The sequence below is a fragment of the Telopea speciosissima genome, chromosome 2 (assembly GCF_018873765.1).
Source record: "Telopea speciosissima isolate NSW1024214 ecotype Mountain lineage chromosome 2, Tspe_v1, whole genome shotgun sequence".
NCBI classification, from domain to species: domain Eukaryota; kingdom Viridiplantae; phylum Streptophyta; class Magnoliopsida; order Proteales; family Proteaceae; genus Telopea; species Telopea speciosissima.
Window position 1 is genome coordinate 57,738,971 of NC_057917.1, and position 26,247 is coordinate 57,765,217.

General features: G+C 41.0%; 1 protein-coding gene across 2 annotated transcripts in view; it reads left to right on the forward strand.

Annotated features, from left to right (window-relative positions):
- The window catches only part of LOC122653134 (protease Do-like 7), a 137,918-nt gene that overhangs the window by 73,716 nt on the left and 37,955 nt on the right, over window positions 1-26,247 (forward strand). For both annotated transcript variants that reach the window (XM_043847076.1, XM_043847075.1), the window contains exons 13-17: window positions 3,171-3,220; window positions 18,848-19,013; window positions 19,581-20,084; window positions 22,818-23,000; window positions 23,170-23,275. In XM_043847076.1, coding sequence (XP_043703011.1) covers window positions 3,171-3,220; window positions 18,848-19,013; window positions 19,581-20,084; window positions 22,818-23,000; window positions 23,170-23,275 — 1,009 coding nt within the window. The remainder of the gene's footprint in view (window positions 1-3,170; window positions 3,221-18,847; window positions 19,014-19,580; window positions 20,085-22,817; window positions 23,001-23,169; window positions 23,276-26,247) is intronic.

Sequence of the window (26,247 nt, forward strand, 5' to 3'; positions counted from 1 at the left end):
CTACCCAAACATACTAGAAAAAATGCAAAATTTCGACTGAGGGATATTTCGGTCAGCCTGAAACACCGAAACAAAACGAGTTTTCGAACCATGGTAGCAGCAACTGGCGGTGAAAGAGGAGGGGAGAGGAGCAGAAGAAACAAGAAAATGTACCTGTTTTTGGTTCTCTATCTTCGATTTAGATCTTCCATCCATGGTTTGAGTAATCAGAATCAGGACTGGAATTAGTCGCCGCTGATTCCGATCCAAATCGGGAAGAATCAGCCATATTATGCAAAGATTCGGAAGTAATCGGCAAGAAAGGCCTAAAACCACTGGATCGTATAGGTCTGAATCGGGATCGGTGGTGGCCGATTCCGATCCAAATTGAGAGAATGAACCGGGCTTGTCTGTGGCTGATTCCGTTCCAAATTGGCCGATTCAGCCAATCCGATCCTGATTCCTTGAACCTGCCTTCCATCTTCTGTCATATTCTTAGTCTTTTGTGATTGACATTGATGTTTGCATGCGACCCAGAGAGGGAGAGAGGGTAGAGATCTAGAAAAGAGGAAGAGAGAAGGGAGGTGAAAATGTGAGAGAATGAATTAAGGACCATGGCTTAAACCATAGACACTAACTAAAAACCATCCATATAGACTCATTATAAATACAAGACCTTCTTTGAAAATATATATTATATATATATTTTTTATTTTACACATTAGTCTTTTCACATTTGTAAGTAAAAGGACCAGACTTCGTATCTAACACAAAATGCCCTCTTTGAATTTAGAACTATTAATTTGAAAATCTATTATTTTACACTTAAATCCTCTTTTTATATGCAACGCCTAGGTGATCAGGTGAGCCTGGCCACCGTGTAGGCTTGCCGGCTGCCATGGCAAAATCTTGAATGTCAATTAATTTGGTACCTCTCAGCCGTAGTCTCTTATGAACTGACCCATTTAAGACATGGAATTCTTCTTTTTTATTTTTATCTATATCGTTATTTTGTAATTTCTATTCTTGATGTTGTATACCATGGAATGGGGCTGTACATGTGTATATTTTCAAGACTTATTTATTTATTTGACTAATTAGCCTAATCCATTGGATATCAAGTCCAATATTAGCATCTAGGCTTGTGTTGTCAATCTTGATTTATATATACACATACGTAATTATACATGTATACATGTATATATTGCAAGCAGGGGTTTGGTGGAATGTAGCAGGCATCCTTGAGGTGAGTTTAGGATATCTTGATCAATACAAAATACTATGACGGGTTCTAAAAGGACTAGAAATGATGTTTTTGTCAAGTGAAACATACACCAAACAATCAAAACATTATTCGCTTTTATATTTTTCTAGCAAACACCACTGAGATATAGTATGGAGTTTGGGCTGTTGCGACCACTGGCAATGTTGTAGCAGACATGGATGATTAAAATGAAACTGCAGTGCCATTTTCGGATTTGCTTTGAGAACTGTCCTATTAGAATATTTTCTTGTGCGTATGACTAACAAAACTAATAGTATATAGACAGATTATAGATTATGTGGAAGGGAAACAGTTCGATTGGAATCTCTTATTGCATTGGATAAGATATTTTGTCCCTTATTGTGATTCATATTAATTTCTAATATTATTTGACTCACTTTTTTGCTAAAGGTCAGAAAAAGAATATATTAGAATACAAGATGTACAGGATTAACATCTAGGCGTACCTAGACGGAACAAAAAAGAAATTGACTTGCACCCCACCTTCGACATGGCCATTAGCAGAGCACAAGACAACCGATTTGACTAAGGGACCCACCTTTGGCAATGCCATCAGCAGAGAAATTTCTAGCCAAATAAGCTAAGAAAGACAACTAAAATAAAGATTACATAATTAAGAGATGAAACGATATCTCAGTCTTCCTAAAGAATCGCATACAATATCCTGCCTGACAAAATGAGGGTGAACATCCCAAAAGAAAGAAGATTGCAAAGAAGTTCCTTTCTTCGCTAACGAATCTTCGACAAAGTTCTCCCGATAACAATGAGTGATCTTCCAAGTGATGGAATCCAAATAATACTGAAAATTTAACCATTTCTGTTGGAATTGCCATGGAATCGATTTGTTGGTGACGGAGATAACCACAACCGAAGAATCATTTTCAATCTACAAAGAATGAAATCCTTTTTCCTTAGCCAACGACAGCCCATAATATAGAGCCATAAATTCAGCTTGAGAGTTTGTTTTGACACCCAAAAATTGACAAAACTTCCTGTAGAACTTCCAACCGAATTCTGAAAAATACCTGCAGCACATGTGGGACCCGGATTTCCATATGAACATCAGTCTATGTTGAGCTTTATCCAACCATTTTGGGGCTTGCACCATTTAACTTCAATAATTCTTGAACTAGGAGGATTAGATAAAAAAAAACTCTCAATTGTCTGGACAAAATCAGCGCCTCCACTGATTTGATATAACCAGATGAGAGGACTACACTCCTTGATCTCCCTTTTCATTGCTGCAAATACATGGTTTGCACGACTGCACTTGTCTTCAAATATGCGCCTATTACGTTCAGCCCATATGAAAAACAGAATCAATAATTCTTGAACTAGGAGGATTAGATAAAGAAACTCCCAAACATTGTTTTTTTTTTTGTCTTTCAAAAAATTGTCTAATTTTGGATATGTTATTGTGTTTCCATTTTTCTATGCATAAAGAACACATGTAAAAACATATGACAGTGCTGCCAGAAGTTTGCAGAGACATGCCTTTGGTAGTAACTACTACTATGAAACATTCCAACCTCAAACACAACTTTGTTTCCCTTAAGTTGAAAATGGGTCTCTCAATTAAAAGCACAAGTACTTTTTGCATGTAGCATGTTGTCAGGTAAAAAAGTGTTTTCGATATAGCTTGGATATCTTTGATGTTTGGTTTTGTCTGTGGTATGTGTTTTTATTACTGAAATCCAAATTATGTATAGTTTCATTTCATGGTCTCATACTCTCATATATACGAAACAAAATCATGACCAAGTCAATTACAGATTTGTAGCCCTTCTTACCTATTAAGCGCAACAAACATATTCATTTTGTTGTTATAATCATAACCATTTCCTGAAGAATCATTTTTTGTCATGTGAATTACCTATGTTTTTTTTCCTTTCCATTATTGGCACAGGCTAGAAATTTCCGTTTCAACTGTGGTCTTGTTTATGTTGCAGAACCTGGGTGAGTATATTCTAGTTTATTTTTACAACCTACTGATGTTACTTGGATTTTCTTTTCTAGATCCTATATGAATACATATCTTCCATGTATTGCTAATTGGTTTAAGTTCCAAGTTGCAGATTTATTGTATGTCATAAAATGTAAGCATGAAATTGTTAGTTGTTAGAAGAACCACATTGTTGTTAATTGCTCTCTTGAGGTGAGAGTTAGACCTGAAACAATTTGTAGTCTTTTATCAGAGAACGGTTAAATTCTATTAAAGTTTTTAAATGCCAAATAATAACCATTCGTATTTACTGTAGATAAGGTTACTTTAATAGTGTTAGATCATGTGTATAGATGAAAAAAGGGAGAACCCATAAGAGAAATAAAAGGAATTACTCTGTTTCTGGATTTTCGGGCGTTTCTGTGTCGGAATTACTTTTTTGATATACGAACCTTGCACCCAGATCACATTATTTATGATTATGACCAGCTTTCAGAGAAAGGGAAAAAGGAAAGAATACAGGAAAAGAAGTTCCAATTGGGGCATGTTACAATATGTCAGCCAAAATATGCTGGCATGTTTCTATTTTGATACATGAGTTGTACTGGAATCTAGTTGTTGGTATTTTGAACATGGCGACTGAATTATCAGTTTGGCCGTATAAAATGTTTATTAGTTCAGCCCACAACCTGCCAACCTATTCTAAACAGTGTCACATCATCCTGCTTGATTTTTCTTGGATATTAAATATGTGAAAAGGTGGGTTAGCCTTGGTGCAATGGTAAAGTTGTGCTATTGCAACCTGTTGGTTGTGGCTTTGAAACTTGGAAACAGCCTCTCCTGCGAAGCAGGGGGTAAGTCTGCGTACGTTTGCCCCTCCCAGACCCTGCAGTAGTGGGACCTCTCTTTATTAAATATGTGAAAACTATAGGCCATATGCTAACAGATTTTCCCTATGTTGTGTACTTTTTAAATTTTTAGTTGAGGATATTTAATAAATACAAAAGATTTCGACAAACAGTAGAGATAGTGTACTTTTGTTGTATTTTCTCATGTGGTACTCTATTTTGTGATAATTTTATTTATTTTAAAATATCCTAGTAGTGCTAAATATGTGCGAGATTGTGCATAGTCACTAGGTGTTGGCCTATTAAGCCATTTTAGGTGGATCCCTAGAGTGATATCCCAAATGTTCCCAATCATAGCTACATTGCATCCTTTAAGTATTGAAATATTGGAGATTGGACCAAATGTCGGAGGAAATTGTAGATGTCAGATGGGAGGATTTGTGTAACGCCCCAAAACCCATGTAGGGTATTAGACACTGCCCTCACGAGCGCTGACCCTTTAAGGTCACATACTAACATATAAAGTAACAACAGAGCCCCAGATCACATACATACAAAGCGGAACCATATTAAATATAAAACATTTATATACTGGTGGCTATATGATTAACAGTCCTGTACAAAACTATTGCTCATATACATAGCTTTTCAAAACATGACAAATGTACAAGAGTTAATGCATTAACCCTCAAAATGGCTGCACCGTCTTTATAAACATTGTCCTCAAAACATCATTCAAAGATTTCAGATTTTGTCTCAGGGCTCTCCACCAACAAACTCACAAGTTGTATACACCTTCTCTTTTGCCTCTTCATCTGAAAAACATCAACTCATATGGAGTGAGCTTTTGCTCAGTGAGGTACCCATGAATCTACACACTCAAGCATCCAAACACAAGATATAAAATAAAGACATAAATAATAAATCATCTCATTTCATTCTTTAATTGATTAGGTTAGGTCTTGGGTATTAGTGAACTTCCATAATGCACAAACTGCTGAGGGTGGTAGTCGATCTCGTATCACTATTCTACTCGAGTCCCAGGCACTGCAGCCCTGGGAAGGATGATACAGTGAGCATTATAGATGTGCTCTATTCCCATGTATCCAGGAACCGGAGCCCTAGGGGAGGACCCCTCATCTATTTAAGTAACATACTAGACTTGTCTACTCCTGTGTATCCAAGCACCGAAGCCCTGGGGGAGGACAAGCTCTGGATCATAACAATCTACTAGTCTTGCCTTTTCCTTGTTCCAGGCACCGGAGCCCTGGGGAGGGTAAGCACTAGTTACTTCTGTACGTCACATCTACACCTTATTCCAAGCACCAGAGCCCTGGGATGGACATGAACCTACTCATTATTAAGCCCTCATCCAGTACATAATCCCCTGCTGGAAAGGGAACGGTAGCCACAGGGATGTTAAACATGAATACCACAATTAATATGCACCTGCTTTACATTCTTTCACATACTTCACTTCTTCTTTTCTTACTCTTTCATTGCATTTACATTCTTACTTTTACATGGCATAATATATAAAATCATACCATCACATTACACATTCCATATATGATTCCACATTCATTAACCATATACATCATCACATTTCAAACAAGCACTTCATATCACTTATCAATCATTATCCAAGTACTGATGTATTAAGTATTAAAATACATATAAACTTGATCACAATTAATCAATCTTACTACAGCCATACACTGCCATCATATTGCACACACACACTGATCATAAAAGAATTTCATGATTCCCTCACCTTTTCTCAATAAAGTACATGTCCATATTTAACAGCACATGTATGGAAGCTCTCCTATAATCATACAAACCTCATTAGATACATCACAATAGGTATAATCCAAGATAATATGGTTTTAAGTCCCAAAACCCCTATATGTCAAATCTGTCTCTGTCCGAAGACAGTTTTTCCTCTATTCAGCAGGGTTTTCAATGGGATTGGACACCTGTTCCATCAATTCATTCAATTAGGTCTTAAACCTGATATAGATCAAAGCATGAAGAAAAGGGCAGAAAATACTGTGCACGCGACACTGTTCATGTGAACAGTGATTTGGGGCAGATATGGACAAACTGGTGGAGATTGAATGCAACTTTGAAGACTTTTAGAAGACTTTTCAATTTATTTAGTTTCTATTTGATGGCTTTGGAAATTGTGACTTGTGTCAGAGAGACAGACCACTGTTTATTTATAATAATATGATATGGAGTACAATAACATTACAGCCCTTAGGAAAACACAAGATAAAACCTTATGGACTATTATACCCTTGAACTCTATTGCAACACTCCCCCTCAAGTTGGCGCATGAATATCACACATGCCCAACTCTCATACAAAAGGTCCAAAATATTTACTACTAAGACTCTTGGTGAAACATCAGCCAACTAATCTCCAGAATTGACAAAAGGAGTACAAATCAGACCCTGTTCTAGCTTTTCTTTAGTAAAATGGCGATCAATTTCCACATGCTTGGTTCTGTCGTGCTACACTGGATTATGGGCAATGCTGATCGCAGACTTGTTGTCACAGTAAAGCATCATAGGTAAAGATGTAGTAAGACCCAAGTCTTTCAACAACCCTTGGAGCCACATCAATTCACAGATGCCATGGGACATGGCACAAAACTCAGCTTCAGCACTTGATCAGGCAACAACTATTTGTTTTTTGCTTTGCCAAGTAAGTAGGTTACCTCCAACAAATGTATAGTAACCAGTAGTCAGAATCGGTAAAGGCTTCTACTTGCAAATGATCATGTGGAGAAAATAAAACACCTTTGCCTGGGGCAGCCTTCAAGTATCACAAAATGCGGATCACGACATCCTTATGGGAAGAATAAGGGTCATGCATGTATTGATTGACCAAGCTAATTGTAAAAGCTATATCCGGTCGTGTATGGGAGTGATAGATTTTTTTTTTTTTGGATGAATAAAGATTTAATTACGAAGAAAAAGGGGGAATATACAAGCCCAAGGGTAGCAAGCCGAAACTAGGGACTAGTTAGGGCGCAAAATGGATGTAGGGAGGTCCCAGGAGACAACAATGAGCCTGTTCCTTGGGGAATCCTTCACATCACGGAGGGGGAGGGATCTAACTTTAGATGAAATATAAAAAAAGATGGCCTTCCAAATCGTGTCGAAAGAGCGAGAGTTGGATGCCCATCTTCTAAGGTTGCGTTCCATCCAAATGTGAGAGATAATGGCACAAAAGGCAATCTTGCCAACCGAGTCGCAGATCAACTTCCCTCCAAATGTCATGTCAATCCAAATCCATTCCCTGCTGAGAGGAAGAGGAGTGCGCCAACCGGGCCAACAATGGCGGAGAACACGGGTTCAGATGGAGGCAGCAAAGGGGCAAGTAAAGAAAAGGTGATCGACATCTTCAGTCCCATTCCAACAGAGACAACAGTTGGGAGGGACCTGAATATGCCGATAAATAAGGAAGGCTTGGGTAGGAAGGCAGCTAGCAAGGGCGCGCCAAGCGGTGAGGCTATGGCGAGGTATGTGACCACGAAACCAAACAACTGTATACCAAGGACAAGGGGTCCCTCTATGTCTAACCAAATCCCAAGTGGAGTGAGAGCTGAATCTGCCCGATTGGGAGGGAAGCCATAAGATGGTGTCACCTCTACTTCGATGCCTTGGGGGGATGGGGGGAAGGGAGCTCCAAAGGTCAGCGAGGGGGGCAGGGGAGGTGGGAGGGGACCAAGAGCCTCTGGTGATGATAGCAGCAACATGGGCGAATCTGTCCAATTCGGAGGAGTAGATATCTCTGGGACTCACAATAGAAGAGAGGACACCAGAAGGGTGCCACTTGTCCAGCCAAAGCAAGGTGGACATACCAGCATCTATCGTGTACGAAATGGCGTCCTTGGCTAAATGTCTCATTTGCAGAATTCTGCGCCAAACCCAGGAGGAGTCAGTCCCTGGACTAATAGACCAAATGGAATCTCTACGGAGGGGCCCACCAAGAAGTCCAGATGGAGGTTCTGTTGGTTGGGATCTTCCAAATAAGTTTGATGGACCCAGCAATGTTGACATCTTTTATTCTCCTTAGCCCAAGGCCGCCTTCAGATTTGGGGACACAAAAGGAGGCCTAGCTCATAGGATGGAGGAACCTGGCAGAGTCCACACCTTTCCAAAGGAAGGCACACATAATAGATCCAGCCGCCTGGATGGTAGCCTTTGGGAGGCCAAAAACTCCACTCCAATAAATGTAGCAAGACTGGAGCACCGATCTGATAAGCTCGAGGCGACCTGCATAAGATAAAAGCTTGGCTTTCCAAAGCTGCAACCTCTTGCGAAGGTCCAGGATGGGGGAGCAGTGGTGGGCTGAAAGTTTGGCAGGGATGAGGGGTAGGCCTAGGTAGCGGACTGGGAGGGTGCCAATGGTAAAGCCGGTGAGGGAGGAGAGGGTGGCTGTGGTGGTGTCCGAAACTCCGGCAAGGAATATCTGGGACTTTAACAGGTTAATGCGGAGACCAGAAAGGCCCTGAAAAAGGTTGAGGGAGGACATGATGGATGCAATGGAGAGAGGGTCAGCCTTAGAGAAGATCATGAGATCATCCGCGAAGGCTAGGTGGGTCAGGTTGGTAGGCTTACACTTAGGGATAGGGGAGATGAGGTGGAGGTTGGTTTTGGACTGGATGCTGCGAGAGAGAACCTCAAGGGACAAGCAAAAGAGAAAAGGAGAGAGGGGGCAGCCTTGGCGAATACCAACCGAGGAGGGGAAAAAACCAGCAGGATTGCCATTCAGGAGAATAGAGAAGCGGGGAGTGGAGATGCAGGAGGGGATCCAGTTGACAAAAATGGGGGGGGGGGGGGAAGGACATCTTGAGGAGGACTTGGGAGATGAAATCCCATCTGATGGAGTCAAAAGCCTTGTGGATGTCGATCTTTAGAAGAGCAGCAGGAGAGTGGGACTTACGGTCGAAGCCTTGGACAATTTCCTGGCAGAGGATGATGTTGTCTGAGATGCTTCTCCCAGCAATGAAGGCAGATTGGTTGGGACTGACAAGGGAATCAATGACAAGGCTGAGCCGGTTGGCAAGGATTTTCTACAATGAACTTGTAGAGGAGATTACAAAGGGAGATGGGTCTGAAGTCGGACATGGAAGAAGCTCCAGAGGAAGGTATGGTTGATATTTTGGATCTGCTGAGGGTTGAAGAAGAAGCTCTTAATGGCACTGTTAAGCTAGACATCGATGATGTCCCAGCAAGTGGTGAAAAATCCCATGCTGAACCCATCGGGGCCAGGAGCTTTACTAGCCTTGTGGGAGCGCACAGCGGAGGTGATTTAGAGTCGGAGGGGATGGAGCTGAGGGAGTTAAGGAGGTGGGGGGGAGGAATTTGTTGATAAGGTCTGCAGGGAGGGGGGTATGGGAGGAGGGGGGCAAAAGATACCAGTGAAGTAGCTCACAGCTTCGGCTTTGATGGCATCCACAGAGGAGAGGACAGTGCCATCAGAGGAAGTAAGAGAGAGGATGGAGTTGGAGTTGGAGTTGGAGTGGGCTTTGAGAGAGCGGTGGAATAAGGCGGTGTTTGAGTCACCGAGCTCAAGCCATTTGATTCTGGATTTCTGTTTAAGGAAGCTTTCCTCAAGGGAGAGAGAGATGAGGAAAGGTCAGAAGCACCAAGGATCTCCTCTTCAACGAGGGAGGAGTTGAGGGGGTCAGCCTGAAGGCGGAGTTGCATGGAGGAGAGGGTGTCCCGACAAGAGGAGACACGAGAAGAAATGTTGCCGAAAGTGGAGGAATTCCAGACTTTAAGAGCCACCTTGACATTCTTGAGCTTTTTGGAGAAGGCAAGCAGAGGGGAGGAGAAGGAATGAACTAGGATGTTCCAAGCCGCTTGGACAATGGGCAAAAAACCAGAGTGGGAGGACCACATGTCAAAGTACTTGAAGGGTTTTGGGCCAAAAGAAAGGTAAGGACAAAAAGAGATATGGGGGAATGGTCGGAGAGGCCAGGAAGGTCAAAGAAGGCATAAGAGGAGGGAAGGGAGTAAAGCCAAGGATCATTTACAAGGACTCTGCCTAGCTTGCAGGCAACTTTGTCAGAGCTAGAGCGCTTGTTGTGCCAAGAGAGATCAGCACCCGACCATCTGAGGTCGTTTAGCCCAGAGTCCTCCAGACAAGAGTTAAAGGCTGCAACTGCTTGGTGGTCGATAGGAGAACCACCCAATTTTTCATGACAAAAGCGAACGACATTGAAGTCACCTCCAATGCCCCAGGGGGAGGAACCAACAAAAGAAGAGATGGAGTGGATATTGTCCCAGAGAGGGATCCTATCGGGATGGCGGTTGAAGGCATAGACCATGGTGAAGAAGAAGAGAAGGTTATGGAAGTGATCAGAAATGCTGAGATGGAGAAATTGGGAGTGATAGATTAAGTTGCCCACTAACCTTTGGTATTGCCCTTTATCAAATATCAATAGGGTTACCAGTTTTGCTGGAAAGATGACCATTTGCATCAAGAGGAGTATCGGATGGTTTGCAGCCCAACATACTTGTCTGGATAATAAGTCCAAGGTATATTTTCTCTGAGAGAGAAAGACCCCCTTGGTAGAGTGGGCAACCTCAATTCCAAGAAAGTACCGTAATAGGCCAAGGCCCTTGATTTCAAATTCTTTCCCAGGATATTCCTTTAGTCGAGAGATCTCCTCCTTGTCACTGCCCGTAACCACAATATCATCTACATAGACAATAAGAATAGCAATCTTGGTTTCAGTTCTCTTGATAAAAAGAGTTTGGTCAGCATTGCTTTGAGTGTAGCCAAATGAGACCATTGCACCATGAAATCTGCCGAACCATGCCTGTGGGGACTGCTTTAATCCATATAAGGCACGCTTCAGTTTGCAGACCTTCCCATGATTCTCCTGAGTGGCAAAACCAGGAGGAATATGAAGATAAACTTCTTCCTCTAATTCCCCATGTAAGAAAGCATTTTTTACATCTAATTGTTGCAACTCCCATCCAAGGTTAACTGCACAGGACAATATAACACGTATTGTGTTCATTTTCGCAACATGGGCAAATATTTCTTGGTAATCGAGACCATAGGTTTGTGCGAACCTTCTAGCAACCACCCGGGCCTTGTACCTATCAATAGTCTCATCTATGCTTAACAACAAACAGCCATTTGCAGCTAACTGTTTTCTTCTGAGGAGGAAGAAGGACTAGATCCCAAGTGCCATTTTTCTCCAGAGCATGCATTTCTTCCAACATGGCTGCCTTCCACTTTGGATCATAAAGAGCTTTCTGCCAATTTTTTGGAAGAGAAACAAAGGCCAAAGAGGAAACAAAGGCACGGTATGAAGGGGGAAAGAGACTCATACGAAACAACTTGCGAGATAGGATGTTGTATACAAGTTCTAACCCCTTTACGAAGAGAAATAGGTAAATCCAAAGAAGGTAAAAAAACAATAGGTAAAGGTGAGGTGAAGAAGAAATACCTAAAGATGGTGGATCCAATATAGGAGGAGCTCTGGAGCAACTACAATGGTGTCTCTTTGCCGATGATATGTATGAACAATAGGAGGTTTAGGTAACAGTAGGTGGTGTTGTCTCCCCCTGGACAGGAGGGCTAGGATCAACACCACCAGAAGGTGGTATAGGAATGGGCATGTCAAGCATATCAGGCATCTTGGCACCAACCAAATCACCCCCTTATGAGAGGCCGGAGAAAAATATGGGACAACTTCATTAAAAACCACATCCATAGTGACTAACATCCGATGAGTGGGAGGATGGGGAATAACAAAAAAAAATGCACTTCAATCCTTGAGGCTCCAATTTACCAGGGTGTTGCTGATTTTGGGCATAACATATGCTACCAAAAACCTTCGCTGGAACAATGAAGGCATTGTTTCCTTGGAGAACCTTCACGGATGAGCTGAAATTTAACACATGGGTAAGCATGCAGTTGATCAAGTATGCAGCGGTCAAAACAGCCTCACTCCAAAAATGAGGAGGAACATTCATTTCAAACATCAGTGCACGAGCCACTTCTAGTAAATGCCTGTTCTTATGTTCAGCCACCCCATTCTGAGCCGGTGTATCAGCACAATTGGTCTGATGGAGGATGCCATGAGATGCAAGATATAATGCCCCATCGGTGTACTCTTTACCATTATCATAGTTGTCACGGCGGTTAGGCAATCTAAGGCGTTGGAGAGGGCAAAAAATCAAGGCGACACCAATTAGGCGACCAAGGTGTCCAAGGCGTCCGCCTAGGCGACCAAGGTGCCCAAGTCGACCAAAGCAGACTCCTAGGCGACGCCTTGACAAATATGACCATTATCACTACGGAAAATTTTTATTTGGGCATTAAACTGGGTACGCACAAAATTATGAAAGGGCTGAAAACAATGGAAAACATCACTTTTATGGTGTAGTAAATAAAGCCTAAGTGCACTGAGTATGACAATCTATAAAAGAAACAAACCACTTATAACCAGAAATTGAAGAACATCAGGCAGGGCCCCACACATCAAAATGAATTAACATAAAAGAAGTACACCAAGAATTTGAACTAGAATAAGAAGTACATGTTTGCTTGGCTAAAATGCAAGCATCACAAAACCATCCTTGGGAGTACAGTTACAAAATAAATTAGGAAAAGCTTTAACCAAAGTACCCATAGGAGGGTGTCCTTAACGTCTATTCCAAAGTAACAAGTCAGGAGGGACAGCAGGATCAGCAACAGTAGGATGAGCATGACTGAGAGGAGGGACAGTAGCATCAAGCAAATAGAGACCATTGTATGCTTTACCAGAGCCAGTCGTTTCCCTCGTTACCAAATCCTGAAAGAGACAATGAGAAGAGAAAAAAAGTCACTTTCCAATTAAGGTCGGAAGGGAGACGACTAATAGAAAGGATATTTGTAGTAAAGTTTGGAACTTGCAAAACCGAGTTTAGGGTCAGAGTAGGAGAGCATGTGATGGACCCCTTCCCAGAAATTGAGAAAAGAGAACCATCAGCAATGCACACCTTATCCTTACTAGAACAAGGGGAATATTTGGAGAAAAAATTAGCCTTACCGATCATATGGTCTGAGGCACAAGAGTCGAGAATCCATGATTGATTGATTGGGAAATAGTGGATCCACAAATACCAACAAAAGAAATACCTGAATTGGCAGAATCCGAAGGTACCAAGGTGGAAGAGGAAACGGAAACAGAACTGGTAGGGCCAGCAGAGTCCAGCTTGGTTACCAAATGATGGAGAAGCTTGGTAAGTTCATCCTGAGAAGTGGAAGGTGCAGCACCAGGTGGAGTATCAACTGTGGTGGTCTCAGTATGATTTGCAAAAGGTTTCCCACGTCCACGACCTTGGTGGAAGAGGCAGAAGGGCGCCCATGATGCTTCCAACAAAATTCCTTCTTGTGTCTCTCTTTCCCACAATGCTCACATTTCAGAGGTTTACGTTCAGAACGATCACTGGGGCAAGAAGAACCACCTTTTGATTGCCCAGGAGGGGCAGATAGAAATATCGATCGGTCCTGGGAAGAAGGAGGTAGCATGGCAGTACGGCTAATATCCTCGAGTTGAATCAAGGAATAGGCCTGCTCTAGAGTGGGAAAAGGATCTCTACTAAGAACCTGTGCACGGAGTTGATCATACTCCATATTGAGACCAGCAAGAAAATCATACACCCTGAATTTATCTTCGGGTTTCTTGAACTTGATTGCATCTTCAGGGGTAGAAGCCTAGAAAGTATCATAAAAGTCCAATTCCTGCCACAAGCTATGTAACTTAGAATAGTATTGGTTCAAGCTGAGTTCCTTCTGCTTTGTCTCATGAAGTTGCTTATGCAACTCAAAGACCTGGGCATCGTTCCCAATCTGGGAATAAGTCTCTTGAGCAGCCTTCCAAATTTTTGCAGTTGTATCTAACAGGAGATAGCCACGAGCAAGTTGAGGCGTCATGCTTGTGAGAAGGTAGGACATCACCAGGGAGTTAGAAGAACTCCATTTATCTTGTTCAGGACCTCGAGTGGAGAGTTTCTCTTTTGCACAAGTGAGATAACCCAAATATCTGCTGGAATTGATGTTGAGATAACAAGACCTTGACCAGATAAGAAAGTTGCTATTGTCCAATCGAACAAAGCAAACAGGGAATGTAGGTAAGCCGTCAGAGGTGCGAACTCTCCCTTTGATTCCAGAGGTGGCTAAGGAATCATCCGACATCTACACAAAAAGAGGAATAACAACTCACAGATCCAGAAAAAAAATAAAATTAGATCTTCAATATCTAAATAACCTTCACGAAAAGAGGAGATTCTGCCCTTCTTAATGCATGAGAAAGGCGGATCAAACAAAGGGCAAAAAAAAGGCCCTCAACGGTGGAGAAAAGCACCACCAAGGGTGGCGGAAAAGAGAGGCAGAACTCCCTCTCTCGGTAGCGCTAGAAAGAAAGCCGAGAGAGAGGGGTGCAGGCGGTGGCGGTGGTAGTTAGGTGGTGGCAGTGCTCACGAAAACCGAGAAAAGAGAGAGAGGGAGAGGAGAGATGGCGGCGGCGAGAATCCCTAGGTTGATTTCTTTCCCTAGAGCTCTGATACCATGATGGCTTTGGAAATTGGGACTTGTGTCAAAAGAGACACAGACCACTCTTTATTTATAATAATAAGATATGGAGTACAATGACATTACAGCCCCTAGGGCAACATAAGATAAAACCCTATGGACAATTATACCTTAAACCCCATATTACAACACTATTTTAGTGTCCTTCCTTTTGTTTTAGAAGGCTGATATATAAAGCCTCAGTAGTTTCTAATTCTAGTTAGTCTCTATTTTCAATAAGTTGCCATATTGACTAGTTGCTAGGTTTAGTAGTTTCTATTTCGTACTTTCTATTGTAAGTTAGTTTCTATTTTCTAACTTTTATTTTGTAAGCTTGCTTAAGCTATTAATAGGACCCCTATTGTAAGGAAGGATCAGATTTTGGAGAATAGAATTTTCAGGCCATGTTGCCATAGGTTATGGGAGAAATTCCATGTTTCAATAGCTTGGACAGCAGTGGGTGAGAGAGCCATTCCCCTACCCCCCCCCCCCCTTTTCTCTTCTATCTCCTTTCTTCTTATCCTTTTTTTTTTTAATGTTAAAAAAAAAAACAGCAATAAAAAAAGAGAGTTTTAGTTATTTAATTTGTTCCTTATCGTGTTGATCCTGGCTGCACTCGATCTCCCGCTGGTTTCCTGGTTCGAGGTCGACTTCTGCATTAAAATCCCATTCCACAGTCCTCACTAATAGTTCATTTGAAGTACCAATTGAACCCAACAATCCATATTTTGAATTAAATAACTCACCTTAAAAGATTTCAGACCAAACTCTAAAATCCCTTCAATGCTTAACTGTTCTTTCAATTCCTTCTTCAAATCAGAATTGCAGCAATCTAATCCTTTAATTCCCTATATAAAATAGTGAATAACTCAATCAAATACCCTATCAAAGGCTCGTCTTACATAGGTTCAAAAACCAAAAAGGCTAAACTAGAGATGAACAGGTAGCTGGACTTACCTTTGTCAAACCAGACTTCATATGACCCCAACTGAGTTAACTAGAAGCAGCTCTATCCTCTTCATCTCTTTCTAACTCTTTTTAGTTAAGCAACAAAACTTATCCCAAAAAATGATTTGAGTCCATGAGTCAGCCAACAATTCCAAAGGGGGAGATTGTGGAGCTATGGTTGTCATTGTTGTCAACAGTGTTTGTTGAGGTATAGTCTGAATTCCAGCAATCCAATCCTTTAATCCCCTAGATAAAATAGTGAATAACTCAATCAAATACTCTATCAAAGGCTCATCTTACATCAAGGTTCAGAAACCAAAATGGCTAAACTAGAGATGAACATGTAGCTGGACTTACCTTTGTCAAACCAGACTTTCTATGACCCCAACTGAGTTAACCAGCAGCAGCTCTATCCTCTTCATCTCTTTCTAGCTCTTTTTAGTTAAGCAACAAAACTTCATCCCAAAAAATGATTTGAGTCCATGAATCAGCCAACAATTCCAAAGGGGGAGATTGTTGAGCTATGGTTGTCATTGTTGTCAACACTGTTTGTTGAGGTGTTGTGATGACTGAGAGTAGTAGAGAAATGAGCAACAGAAAAGCTAACATGTGTGTCGGATTTTGACAGGAGCTGATACGAAGAAGGTTTTGTCTGGCTCAAAATGGAGTTTAGCCAGCACTAGATTACAGCTAGCCGACGTTGGACTCTAGTACTACCGGCATCAGTTGATAATGAAGGTTATATGCTCTCGGGTCTGAAAAACGCCGGCTTGTAGAAGCCTCTGTCCGGTGTGAAGTAGAGTTAAGCCAACGCCGTTGTTAGTTCTACCAGCATCGTCAGATGGCCAGCCAGAACCGTTGATTGTGTCTATGACAGAATCTGGACAGCAAGCCAGAGTTGTTTTATTGCTCTATAAATGATTTTTGGAGCACCATTTAGGCTAAATCAGGGGAAGCTCAAAACATGTGAGTTGAAGAACTTGGAAGCTTCTTTCATATGCCTTAAGAATCGGCTCAAACTGAGCTCGATCGAAGATGCTATGATCTTGAATGTGAAGACAGCTTAGAGTGACCACTAACCAGTATGCTCTGTTTGCACATACAGCAGTTTGTGGTGCATTTTTTGAGGTCCTCTACTCTACCTGGGTTTAAGGCTTTAAGCTCTTTTCATCAAACCTGTTGATTTTGAGTCTTCTTTCCATACCATCGGAATCAAGTCAATCCGACACCGGATGAGTGCAATATGGCCGTTTTTCCGACGATGGGCAGAATACGGTTGAACCACAGATGGTTCAACCTTGTCCATTTCTTGCCGCGGGTTAAGGCTCTTTAAATCGTTTTTTGAGTGTTGTTAACACTTGAACTTATAAGAAAAAAGAGAAAAAGAGAGAGAGAGAGAGAGATTAGGGTTCCATGCTTAAATCCATTCTACCTACCACTCTTGAGTGATTCATTACATTATTGAAGACTAGGAGATTTGGTAGTTGAGCTTTTATGTAAAGAAGAGGTTTTTTGCAAAAGGAAGAAGAGAAAGGGGTCCCACAAGCAAAGGTCTACTTGAAGATTCAAGTTCCTCTCACCAAGGAATTAGTTGAAGACACCAGTGGCCATTAAAGCAATGGTTGGCGACTCAGAGTCTTCCCAAAGTACCAATAATTGAAACAGAGCAATGGTTGTAAGGGTTTCCACATTGTAGGTTGTTTCTTTTGTATTTGAGTACTCATTATGGACCAGACCTAGGTTGTGTTTTGTTGAATACCCAGACTAGCTTGTGCTTTTATTGTAGAGCAAAGTTATAAGCCCATTTGTTATTGTACTGGGCTGTTTGGTGAGTGTTGGACACAGGGGTTGTAGTTCCCTGGTAGTTGTAGCTGCCTAAAACTTGGCATTATAGCGCCGTCCTAGTTGATGCTGGGTAAATCAGATGTAGTAGCTCTTTGTCAGTTGTAGGCTTGTAGCTGACTAAAACAGTAGTGTATTGAGCATATATGGAGCCCATTTGAGGCATTGCTCTGTGGATGTAGTCATGTGCTGACCTCATAAATATTTGGTGTTGTGGGTGTGCTTTTTGGTGGGTATCTGTGGTTTACTTTCCATCTGCATTTACTTTCCCAAGGTGGTTGTTCTTTACTTCTTGCATATATATTATTGTGCCACCTTGAAGGGGCTGGTCACTGGTCTGGTAACCCAGTGATTGCGAGCCGTGGCAGTGTGTTTGCAGGATGGTTTGTAGTTGAGTGAGTGCCAGGGCTGAACCATTAAGTTAGCCATGCTAAAAGGAAAAAGTTTTTATATCTCTGATTCACCCCACTCTCAGTGACAGTCATTGTTCAACAGATTTTTGGTCTTCTGTTCTTTCAGGAAAGATGGTTTGTACATGTGTCTGGGGTTCTTCTATTGTTAATTTGTCCCTGGGTGTCACCACTTGGTTTGACTTACATCTGTACTTTCTATTTCTTTTTAATAAAATCTTTATTGTTCCTTGTCAGAATCAATACATAAATGAATATGGGTGAGGTGTACGGTGAACCACTTAGAGTAGAAACTTCCACTTGGCTGCTCTTAAGTCAATAATGTGCTGATTCTGGAATCTAGATAACTTTTGAGGGAAGTTGACTTGGCAAATAGATGAATTATCTGCGGAAAGTAAGAGGTAAGTGTAAGAATTTTGGCATTCTTTAAGATGATATCTGTGTGGCTCGGTTATCCAATGGAAAGTTAAAGTTGTCTTGAATCTTTGGTCATCTCTTTCTTGCATGATACTAGGGGAGTTCCCGGGGGGGGGGGAGGGGGCGGGGGGGTTGGATTCCAAGGACATTTTTATTTTTTTGGTAGTAATATCTGCTATTAGGAAACACAGGAAGAATAGAATCTTCGATGACAAGTAGAAGAATATACATTTGCTAGATCTGCGTATAATATTTATTATGTAGGTAGTGAAAAGGAATTTTAATGTGATGAATGTTTCCTTCATGGTCCATTAAGATAAGCTTATCTATATGGCCCTAAATGTCTGCCTCTTTGTAGCCTGATTGCATTCCAAATTGGCCTAAAATATCTGGCAATCTTGCTTGGTTGTTATCTTTCCTTGATTTGCTCTCGTGTTGTCTATATATCAAGAGTAAAAATTGGCGTTTTTGTTGAACACTGAAATACATTGATTTAATTCCATTTCTCAAGGCTCTATTAATTTGCCTACTTGCATTACCTGAAAATTTTGTATTAATGGTTTAGATGAACGTCAAATTGCAGATATATGCTCTATAGAGCAGGAGTTCCTCGGCATGCCATAATAAAGAAGTTGGCAGGAGAAGAGATATCAACACTTGATGGGCTGATCTTGGTTTTAAGTAAGCTGTCTAGGGGTGCTCGAGTGCCTATGGAATATATAAGCTACATGGATCGGCATCGGAGCAAGGTATGTGGTGATTTACATAGGAACAAATGACATTTATGTCCTAATTATTCTTTGTTATGAAATAATGATTTAATATTTTTTGGAGAAGGGGATATTCACTTCGAGAGTAAAACTCTATTCCAGTTGGCTTCTTTTTTCCTCTTATTATTTTCTCTTTGAATTATGTAACATGTATGGGATAGTTCAACTACCATCTTGTGGACATTTTTCATCTCTTTTATTGATTTCCAATACATTAGAAAGTAAAAGGGTTCATGTAACGAATATGAATGACCTTGTTTTAAAACAAAATGACTTTAAATAGAGTTGAACGGTGAAACAGGATTTGTGTAGCGAACCCATTTAGTTGGGATAAGGCTTAGTTTTGTTGTGTTGAGTATCAAAAAGAAAAAAGGTGGAGGGGGGAGGGGACTTCAATATTGTTGTATTATTTATGTTAGTGTCATGTCCTTCAATCTCTCTCTCTCTCTCTCTCTCTGCACTTTCCCTGGTACCAGTTTGCATAGCCCATTTGATGTCAACATGTTACTCAATTCTTAAAGCTTTTATGTTCTACGATGGTTGCAGTCTGTCCTGGTTACAGTTGATCGGCATGAATGGTATGCTGCTCCACAAATCTACACTCGTGATGATAGTTCTGGATTATGGACAGCAAGACCTGCTTTGGCTCCTGGGTCGCTACTTTTATCTTCAAGTATCAATGGTGAAAGATTAGCCAGTGGGACAGTTGCATCAACAGCAGCTGAAGCAGTTGTGGTAGAACAGATGCATCAAAACAACAAGAAGGAGTGTGCTGATGGCTTCAATAGTATGGATACTAGTTATGAATCTGCAGAGGTGACACATTCTCGGGACGAATCAAATGTTGAAACTAAGAAACGGAGAGTAGAAGAAAATTCATCTGTGGATGGTGCTATTACATCTGATTGTTCAATGCAAGAACCTACAGAAGAAAAGTTGGAGGACCCAAGAACCTTGGAAAACATTGGCTTCAGAGAGGATCAAGCAGCAGTAGCTGCTAATGCATCTGTAGCTGAGCGAGTGATAGAGCCTACTCTTGTAATGTTTGAGGTGGGATTGTTATCTTCTATAGTATGTGGAGTATTTACCATTTTCTTAATCTGCATTGCTGCTTTCACTGTATATTTTATTTCTGTTAAATCATTTCTTTTCCGAAACTTGTTAAATAACTTAAGATATATGGGAAAATCTTGGGTCCTGGTACCCAGACTTTTATATGGGTTTCATGCGCTTGTCACTTTTTCTTGGTGATAGGATTAGGACTTGCTGTTAAGTGGGTCCCATCTAAGAAATTAACTGAAATAAATATCAGCGTAATCGGATTTTCAAACTGTGGGTCTTTGGTGATTTATATGGATTCTCTATAAGAGTGAAAAGAGTTTTAACATTTTGGTGTGTACTTAGAAATCATCTGTTCATGCTGATTTTTAAGTATGCATGATCTTAAAACTTAAAGAAATTTTTATACAACAGTCATATGACCAACTATGATGTATGGTGCAAAATGTTGGGCAGTTAGGAAGCATCATATAGATAACCTCAGTGTACCGGAGATGAGGATGTTGAAATGAATGAATGGCAAAACTAGGAAGGGTAAATCTGGGAATGATCATAATAGAGCTGATTTGGGAGTAGTTCTGATACATGATAGTTACGAGAAAGTCATTTGAGGTGGCATGACCATGTTCAACGGAGGCTTTTGGATGCCCCGATACGGAGGAGTGATTTGATTCAGATTGAAGGAACTAAAAGAGCCAGAGGCAGACCTAAAATGACCCTAGGAGAAGTAGTGAGGAAATACATGCATAGCTTAGGCCTTGTATCGAGTACATAGTTGTCACGGCGTCTTGGTGACCCAAGGCATTGGAGAGGGTCCAAAACCAAGGCGACACCGATTAGGCGACCAAGCCTTCCAAGCTGCCCGCCTAGGCGACCAAGGCTCCCAAGTCGACCAAGACGCTTGGACGCCTAGGCCTCACCTAGGTGACGCCTTGACAACTACTCAAATGTGACCTCAAATAGAACTGATTGGAGGGCAGGATCCATGTCGACGACCCTATTTAATTGGGATAAGGCTGAGTTGTGGTGTTGTTGGCCGTCCTTAAAAGAATTAATCAACATGTTTCAATGGGCCATTCTGCACAGGATAGGTGGTCTTAAGAAGCATCCAGTTCCAACCAAATGTTGCAGCATTGTGGCACTACCTACCTATTTACAGATGCTTCAGTTTGGAACCATTATTTCCTCCCTTAATTTTGGTTGATCAACTGAATACTTGCACCTTTTGAAGAACCAAGACCCTCACAAAAGCTTTTGCCCTTAGACGAATAGTTAAGGTGAAAGTTTTCCATCACCTCCTGAATGAGTGTAAGTAATATCATTGAGATTCATGCACTTGACCCATTGTTGGCATATTTGAAGCAAGCCTTTGTTGAACATTGCGTTTTTAGGTGGTGTCAAGGTGTATTAGATGAAGATTGCATAGGCAAGCCACAATCGGTCCAAGCACCCTGAAGACAATAAACAGGTCATCCCGATCTACAAGATGCAAGGAGTCGATTGGAGATCCACCAATCCCCTATAACAGATCCTCCTGGTCTACAAGACGCAAGGAGTCAACTGGAGATCCACCAGTCCCTTCACCTTAATATGACTCACAAGGCAACACCCAACAGAGCAGAGCAGAGCAGCAGCTATGGTAGCAAGCAAAAGCTTTTTTATTAATCAAATTCGTGTTCAATGTTTGCCCCCCTTACAACCTTATATAAAAGATTCACAAATGGACTCCTACACTAAAAAAGAAAGGCTTAAACCAATCCTTAATCAATTAGGTAACTTAAACTGATTAGGAAACTAAAATACTGAAAGAAATAGACTCAGAACATGGCTGGACTTATAGAGTCCTAATCCAGCCCAACTTAGATCACATGACCACTTAAGTTGTCACATGACCACTTAACAAGTCACATGATCACTTAAATGATCACATGACTACTAATTACATAAAAATAAAAACTAAGGAATTAAAACAGTTAATCCCGTATGCAACCTAATTACCCATATTTTTGGCCCATAAAAGTGGCCTATTACATAGAAAACCCATGGGACCAAAGGCCCAACATGTATATAACAACCCTAGACTTATTCCTAATAAAATAAGCCCATTTCGGTGATGAATCTGTGTCAACCCCCCAAAATCTCTCTCATGCATTATAGTGTGTTCTCACCAAGAAATCATCGAAACTTCTTGTAGCACCTTTTGAAGACATATCTTATGACTAGTATTCAATTCCTTTGGGTCGCAGTGGTTTACATTAATCCTGTTCTACGAAAGGCTGTATTTTTATGCTAATTTTTTCCTGAGTATGATCAAATAGATGAAAACGAAAAAATAAATAGCTTATACTCAAATCTCAAACTTATGATGAGGATGCTATCTCAGAGCACACACCTGATGGGGCGGACATTGGGCCATGAACCACGTGTGCATCAAATTCTGAACTATCAAGCCAAGGAGGATTTATCCCCTGCCCAAAGGTTTTTCAAGAGGTTGGCATGCCCAACCTAAAACACTTACTCGAACTCATATGGTACATTTTGTCACTACCATGTTGAAGTTTCACTTGGTGTCTTTCTTTAACATTGTTCATAACAGTTACAAATTATTAACCTTTCATTGTTATGTTGTCAAAGATTTCAAGTTGTCTTAAGATTGTCATGATTTGTATTTAGCTGGTTGCCACCATCAATTTACGCTCATACAAGTTATGGTAAAAATTGCAGGTGCATGTGCCATCATCGTGTATGGTTGATGGTGTGCACTCACAGCATTTTTTCGGGACTGGTGTTATTATATATCATTCTCAGCACATGGGATTGGTTGCAGTTGACAAGAACACTGTAGCCATTTCTGTTTCTGATGTGATGCTGTCATTTGCTGCATTTCCGGTGGAAATTCCTGGGGAGGTAAATGATGAATCTTTTTGGTAAATATCAACCTAGTTGGGGATAATTTCATAAAAAAAGTAATAATAATAATAAATCTTAGTTGGGGATAAGGCTTAGTTGAGTTGAGTAGTTTGGTAATAATGTAATATCGTCCAATATTTAGCTCACGTATAATTTGGCATTGCAGGTGGTTTTTCTTCACCCTGTTCACAATTATGCTCTTGTTGCATATGATCCTTCTGCACTTGGAGCTTCTGGTGCCTCAGTTGTACGTGCTGCAGAACTTCTTCCTGGTGAGTTTGAACTCTTACAAATTGAAATCCCAATTTATATGGTACTCTGCATTTTTCTCTAGTTCTAGAATATGCTTCTCTCTTTAATATAGCATGAGCTTGTCTCTCAAACTCAAACTTAATGGGTGGGAAGTTTTTTTTTTTTGGTTTGTAGTTGATGATTTGTACTTCAGCATATGTGATTTATCATCAGTCTTTCTAGTTTCTACTGCTATTATGTTACCTTTCTGGGTAGGTGGTTGTTTTATGAATTTATGCTGCTATTTCTTTCTAATTTTTCTGGTTTAATGGTGAAGAAAGAGTGATTATAACAATAGGATGTGAAAGGACAAGAAACTCCTAAGAGCACACATAATTTGATAATGGTAAATTTTTTGTAACTGAGCACATAAACTTAATTTACAGTGGGCCATATTCTCTCAACTTTATCTTGGCCATGTGTTTTGCTTTGGCTCTGCCCCCTTCTCCCGGCAGGTAAATCCATGATTTGTGACTCTTTCTAAGAGTGAGGGTGTCAGGTTGGTGCTGGAGGTGGTGTCTTGTGATGCAGTTCAAAAGAGCAAGACAACCAGCAGCAAACCAGGCCATCAAACTGGACCAAGAATGGATTAATAGGCTTAATTTGAGTTCCTAATGGGGCTTTCTTGGTTAGATGAATTTGACTTGTGTCGAATGGGACACAGATCGATTTTATTTATAATACGAAGGAGAACAATCTAGAATGTGTACAAGACTAAAATACCCCTAATGACAATTCTACCCTGTACCCATATTACAACACTCCTCAAGTTGGTGCATATATATCACACATGCCCAACTTGCAAACAATAAGATGAAAAAGCTTTCCACTATGACCTTTGGTAAAGATATCAGCCAATTGTTCACTGCTAGAAACAAAAGGCACACAAATAAGATCCGAGTCCAGTTTCTCTTTGATGAAGTGACGATTGATCTCCACATGTTTCGTCCATTCATTCTGGACAGGGTTGTGAGTAATGCTGATGGTAGATTTTCTCTCACAATAAAGCTTCATAGGAAGTGTAACAAGGACAACCAAATTGGTGACAAGACCCTGAAGCCATAGAAGTTCACAGATGCCGTGAGCCATTGCATGGAACTCTGCTTCAGCACTAGACCGAGCCACAACAGCTTGCTTCTTACTCCTCTATGTGACAAGATTGCCACCAACGAAGGTACCATAACCTGTAGTAGACCACCGATCACCGGGAGAACCGGCCTAGTTAGCATCCAGAAAGCCTCAACTTGGAGATGATCATAAGGAGAAAAAAGAATGTCAGGACCTGGGGTAGACTTCAAGTAACGGAGGATGCGCATCACTTCTTCCATGTGAGTAGAGTAAGGATCATGCATGTACTGGCTAACCAAACTGACTGCATAAGCAATGTCAGGACGAGGATGTGAGAGGTAAATCAATCGCCCCTTGTAACATCCCTTATCAACAGGATCCCCTTCCTTGCTAACTAGGTGATAGTTAGCATCAATAGGAGTATCAATTGGCTTGCATCCCAACATAGTAGTTTATGCTAGAAGATCAAGCACATACTTCTGCTGAGACAGGTAGATGCCACGAGAGGACATGGCAACTTCAATGCCAAGGAAGTATCGAAGCTATACAAGATCCTTAATCTCAAATTCCTTGCCCACATATTGTTTGAGGTGAGAAATATCTTCAACATCATCACCAGTGACGACTGACGACAATATCATCAACGTATACAATCAAAACTGCCATCTTTTTACCAGACCGTTTGATGGACAAAGTATGGTCTGCATTGCTTTGAGAGTAACCTGTAGTGACCATAGATTTGTGGAAACGCCCAAACCAGGCACAAGGTGACTGCTTCAGCCCATATAAAGCATGCTTCAACTTGCACACCTTTCCTTCTGTTTTTGAGCATGTAAAAGCAAGAAGATTGTCCATGCACACCTCCTCCTCAAGTTCCCCATTAAGGAATGCATTTTTCACATCCAGTTGTTGTAAGTCCCAGCCTAAATTAGCCACACAGGATAATATAACACGGATGGTGTTCATCTTGGCTACTGGAGCAAACATCTCCTGATAATCAATCCCATAGGTCTAGGTAAAGCCCTTGGCTACCAGCCTAGCCTTATAACAATACACTGTACCATCAGCCTTCTGCTTGATTGTGAATACCCACTTGCAACCAACTGTCTTCTTTTGTGGAGGAAGACAAACCAAATCTCATGTGTCATTTTCCCTCAATGTCTGCATCTCTTCAACCATAATTGCATGCCGTTGTGAGTCTGCAATAGCTTCCTACTAGTTATGGGGAATAGAAGCAGAGGACAAGGAGGACACAAAACTAAAATAGGAGGGAGAAAGTGAGTCATAACCATGGTACTAAATCTCGTTCGTTTTGGTGTTTCGGTTTGACCGAAATTTCCGAGATACCGAAATTTCGTCGAAATATGGTATTTTTTTGTGGGTGTAAAATGCCAAAAATGACCGAGATTTCCGAAATTTTCGAAACGAGATTACCAAAATTACCGAGATTTCCGAAACGAGATGACCGAAAATTCCGAAATTTCATCGAAATTTGCGAAATATTCGAAATATTGCATTATTTCATATCGGACTTGCGTTTCGCTTCGGTCAAGTCGAGATACTCGAAATATTCGATATCTCGACTGAAATTTCGCGAGTTTTAGTACTATCATAACAACCTAGTAGTAGGATGTAATGTACGAGACCTAACACCTTTGCGAACTACAATAGATAGATCAAGAGAGAGATCAACAAGAGAATCAACATCTACGTTAGAAATGGGAGGAACATTATGAGAATCCATGGGAGCTGGATCAGGATCAAGAGGTGACAATTGGCGCGGTAGAGTGGGTGCAGTAGTGGTCTGATTCTGCTAGCGTTTGCGAACATACACACGTGTCTTTGGTATGTGCTGCTGAACCGAAGTAACAATGTCAACCTCAAT